Source organism: Myotis davidii, unplaced genomic scaffold, assembly GCF_000327345.1.
Source record: "Myotis davidii unplaced genomic scaffold, ASM32734v1 scaffold46, whole genome shotgun sequence".
Taxonomy (NCBI): domain Eukaryota; kingdom Metazoa; phylum Chordata; class Mammalia; order Chiroptera; family Vespertilionidae; genus Myotis; species Myotis davidii.
In genome coordinates, this window is record NW_006383006.1 from 7613773 (window position 1) to 7619018 (window position 5246).

At 37.9% G+C, this 5246-nt stretch overlaps 1 protein-coding gene across 1 annotated transcript in view; it reads right to left on the reverse strand.

Moving 5' to 3' along the window:
• Positions 1-5238, reverse strand: part of SPRED1 (sprouty-related, EVH1 domain containing 1) — a 161049-nt gene extending 155811 nt beyond the window's left edge. Inside the window, exon 1 of the mRNA XM_006778100.2 lies at positions 5126-5238. Within this exon, the coding sequence (XP_006778163.1) occupies positions 5126-5157 (32 nt within the window). The 5' untranslated portion in view covers positions 5158-5238. The remainder of the gene's footprint in view (positions 1-5125) is intronic.
• Positions 5239-5246: the final 8 nt, after the last annotated feature.

Sequence of the window (5246 nt, forward strand, 5' to 3'; positions counted from 1 at the left end):
AGCGACCAGTCAACCGGTCGCTATGACGCACACTGACCACCAGGGGGCAGACACTCAACGCAGAAGCTGCTGCCTGGTGGTCAGTGCGCTCCCACAGCCAAGCTCCTGCGGCCGGCCAACCTCTTGCAGTTCCTCCCCTGCTCCCCCACCAGCTGGCCCACCCTGATCAGGACTGGGTGAGACGGACCCCAATTGGCCCGACTGCCAGCCAGGCCGAGGCGCGCGCGCGCACACACACACACACACACACACACACACCACCTGTGCACGAATTCATGCACTGGGCCTCTAGTCAGCCAATAAAAAAATTTAAAAATAAAATATTTCATTATCTGCATTAGCTCCTTAAATGAATTAAATTACCTTAGTATTAAATTAACACGATTTGTATAAATAAGCAAATGAAAAGACTTAATTTGTTGGCACCTCTTGGATAATTAAAACACAACAGTTGGTACCTTGTTAGTACAAGTATTCCTTTTAGAAATACTCAAGTTGGTATTTAAACCCAATAGCCTTAAAAGGAGGCTTAAAAAGGGCATTAAAAAGTTCTCCATCTGTGATGTATATATATTATCAAAGACACAGGGTTATTAAAAGCCCAAAATAAAATCTTAAGAGATTCTGAACATACTAATTGTTTCCAAAATTTTTATCTTGGTTCATCAAAATTCATGCTTTTAATTCATCACCCTACCAGACCTCTACTAGAAGTCTTTCTTTCATTTGCTTCAATATTTCACAAACAGCATAATAAAATTAATTAACAAATTTGTACGTTACAAGGCTAGTGACTTGCAGTATTCCTACCACCATATTACTTTAGGGTGATTTAGCACACGAAGGAGCCATAATAATGCTCAGTTCAAATACCTTGATTTACAAGTGAGCAAACTGAGGCCCAAAGAAGCTGTCACTTACCCAGAATCACAGAAAAAATTAGTGACAGGACAGCATTGTATCACCCAGTTCCAAGTCCAATGTTCTTCACACTATACCCTACTATATAAAGGTTGGTAATGGTTAAATAAATGATCTGCAGATGACTTTTGTATGATCACATACGCTGTAATTTTATTTATTTATTATATAGTATTTTGTTTTAGTCCAGTTGTCTAAAAACAACCTCACAAGTTTTTTGTTTTTTCAAATATCAATTTTATTTTACCATCCAGCACCTTTTAAACATAGGCACAAGCTCTCATTTCCTCATTCAATTTGGCAAAAATTGCCCTAGCCAGGTGGCCCAGGTGACTGGAGAAATGTCCCATATAGCGGGTTCGATTCCCAGTCAGGGCACATACCTAGGTTGCTGGCTGGGTCCAGGTGGGTATGAGAGGCAACCAATGTATGTTTCTCTCTCACATCTTTCCCTCTCTTGCTTTTTTTCTCTTTCTCTTTCTCTCTCTCTCTCAAAATCATTAAAAAAAATATCCTTAGGTGAGAATTTTTTTTTAAATGGCAAAAATTTATTTCTAAGACAACTGGACAGACATTTCAAGGTATAAGCACTCTGATACACTGAGTTAGTATTCTTTTCTAGAGGGCAATTTGGCAGGAATAAAAATTTTTTTAACTTACATCTTTTAACCCCATTCCTAGACTATCTCAAGGAAAAAGTAATATATTTGGATACAGATAGAACTCAGGATCAAATGCAGCACTGTTTAGAAATATCCAAAAATAGTAGACTGATTAAAACTAATGTATGTTACATACTGAATATAATGTAGCCATTAAAATTATATTCTAGAATGTAATGACACAGGAAAATATTCACAATATATTAAGTTATAACAGTATCCACTACGCAATTCCATTTCTGCTGAAAATAGATGCATATACATAAATTATATAATACATGAGTAAAGCATTTATCACAGTGCTTGGAACATGGTAAAAAAAATCCAGTAAGTGAATATGCTTTATGCATATCATAGGAAAAGTTTGTTTATATATAAAATATTAAGACATTATATTAGTAGTAGAAATGCAAATAAATTATTATTTTTTCACTTTAAAGACCATTTTGTACATTATCTGAAATAAACTAATACTCCTGCATGGAACGAATTATTTTTTTAAACTGCACTTTTAACTCAGTTCCAGCTCCTACTAAAGGTTGAAGAAAAGCAAAATTTTACCAACCTTTCCCAAAATCTGATATTGCATAAGACAAAGTCTTACACATAGTAGATCCTTCACTAATTCTTGATTCAATATGTATCCACAATCAACCTGAGAGCTAACTATCTCTCTATACATAACTCTTATTTCAAATAATAAAGCACATAATAGAGGATTTCAACATGAGGCCGCAAAGGCTGTACTGTATTTTACTACAATGGCTAGAAAATATTAAGGTTTCTCAAGATATTGGCGATTTTCACTTTTTTTCTACACTTGATCTTAGCCGAAAGGCCTAGAAACGATTACTTTTTTTTTTCTAACGGTTGAAATTAGGTGTAAAAACAGTACAGTGTTAAAAATAATCTCTACTGTAATTAGATTCCTGTTAATTGAGACTGAAAAAAGCTGAGAAAATAAAAAATATACATAAGGATGTTTTAAATAAAGTCCACATTACAAGGCAGTTTTAAACTATGTTAAACCTTCAAGGGCATCGGCCATTATATATTTCTTGTATCTTCATAATATATATGGTTAAATAATAAGTTGCCATTTCAAAACATTACTTTATATATTAAAGATGAGATATATAAATTACCAGAATAACAGCTACGTTCCAAACAAGTTTACTGTGGTTTATCTAATGCACAGTGTTGGCCCCAATAAAACTGATTACCTGATGAACACATCACTTTTTAATATTAAAAAAAGTAACTAAAATCCCAAGAGCTTGTTCCCATGAAGAGTTAAGATCTAATAGCAAAATATTATATGCTAAAATATTAATTTTGTCCTACAAAAACTAGCTTAACAAACCTCCTAGGGGAATAACATTAATAAAGCAGGATATATCTGTGAAAACAGAATTCCAAAAATATGGGTGAGTGAGGTTATTTCCAAGTTGTCTCACACTAAGTACATTTAAAATTTAAGAGAGAGAGAGAGAGAGAGAGAGAGAGAGAAGCAACCTTCTCAGTAAAAATTGCCATTTCGTGTTTCAAATATCAACATCTTTGGGATTAAACCAGTGGGAATATTTACTCATTTTTCGTGTAACAGCAAAATCATCCACTGACATCACTACACCAAAAACTTGCTCTGAATTTGTTCATGGCAAGTATTACAGAAAGAGACATTTAGAAACTATTATACACGTGTGTCAACCCACATCCCCTCATTTGCTTTTCTATTAGCTGAGGTATTAAATATTTCACTTTAAATATGGTAATTAGTCTTTTCCTATCCCTAAAATGAACTCGACATGTTGATCCAAGCTTTCTGAAGAGACACAAAAAATATCGTCATTCTGTTCAGAATTTCCAGCAGTTGTTCTCCTAACTAGGCGTTATCTGAGATACAGTACTTCTTGATCTCGCTCAAAGTAGGTCTAATCTGCGGAAGGCAGTGAGACAGTGTACTGCACTGTGAATGGACAGCCAGGTATTTTATGAATGGAGGCGATCACGTGATCCCAGCACCTCCCCGAACTGATATTTCCCACATAACTGTGTCAACATTCTGAGAACAGGGGTAGTTGTTTGTGTGTGCGTATGTTTTAGCATTTAACCTAAAACTTCGAATTTTCCTTACTTCCTAAACTCAAAAATCTACGTGAAGACCATCAAGCTTCGAATTTTTTTCTTGGGAAATCCTTTCAAGATGTCCAAGGTGATGGATGTTTAATTATTTTTTTATGAATGAAGAGTGTGCTATGCAAATGAGGGCGATTCACAAAAAAAGAGAGAACATGGCGGCTACTTCTGCTTCCCGACTGCACTGACACTGCAGCAATCTACCTTCTCCCACACCCGCTCATCAGAAGAGTGTGCTGGGGGGAGGGAGGGGAAGGAAAAACGCTGCTTGGCATTTCTCAAGCTATTTTATGTTAAACAGGCCTAGGCTTTGGACTTTTATTAAAGTTCTCTCAAAAGAGGTCTGACTCGAGGAATGCACTTTATTTAAAGGAATGCATCCTAGGACCAGCCGTAACTCACTTAACTCTTTCCAACCCTCAAAAGATAAACAAAATTTGAATTACAAGAAAACGGAAGCTAATATCCTGCATGAAATTAAATCCAGTCTCAACAGAAAACTGTCAGCGCACCAATACTTCTCCAAGCAGCTGTTACGTTAAAGCAAAATATTGTAAAAGGCAAAGTATTTCGCTTGAAAAACAGAAGGACAGCCCACATAAATAAAAACTTTAACCAGGCTGCTCTAGAAGTTCATCAATGAAGTCATCAACATATTCAGCAATGTAAATAGTATTAAACCAACGTAAAATGTGTATTTTAACATAGCTGAAGAACAAAACATTAGCATTCGAAATTCTTCTATGCACCTGATAAACACATGTCCAAGGTTCGCAAAGGCAAAATAGAATGGTTCAACAGCTCCCACACTCCAGGCGTCCATAATCCCATTAAATTCTAAACATGTCCCCCTGGCCCCATTTTTTACAAGAATCTTTCAGGTCATAAGTTTAAAAAAGGAGGGGAGGGGGCAGAGGCTTAATCTGTATTTAAGAGTCACTGACTCATCGAATTAAGATTCAAGAGCAGTTTGCTGCAGGAGGTGCTCCCACACATTCGTTTCCAAGTGAAATAGCTATAAAGGAAACAGGATGGATATTCGGGATATGTTGATTGGCACGCTCCCGTGAAAAAGGACAGGCCAAAGGTCTTCCAGGCAAAGGGGTCATTTCTCCCCTGCCTGCAGCCATCCACCCAAACCACTCGATCTCCCGGACATAAAACTGCCAGCCAACCCCAACCCTCAATACCCTTCCCCAGAAGGAAGCAACTAAATGGGGGTGGGGGAGTGAGAGCTGCCATGAAATTAAATGGCTTAAGAAATCAAATATTATCTGCAGAACAAGATGCGCCGAACTCTCCAGGCTGCAAGCTTTCCGGCACCCAAGTCTTGGAGGGCTGTGGGTGTGGGGGGCGGCGGAGGAAGGGTAGGGGGTAGTAATCAAGATCAATGAGGCGCTTACTCGTTGTCAGAAGTCGCCGTCTCCTCGCTCATCTTTCCCTCACCGTGATCCGATCTGGAGATGGAGGCGCAACAGCAGGAGGAGCAGCAGGAGCACCGAGGGACCGGAGGCAGCGACGGGC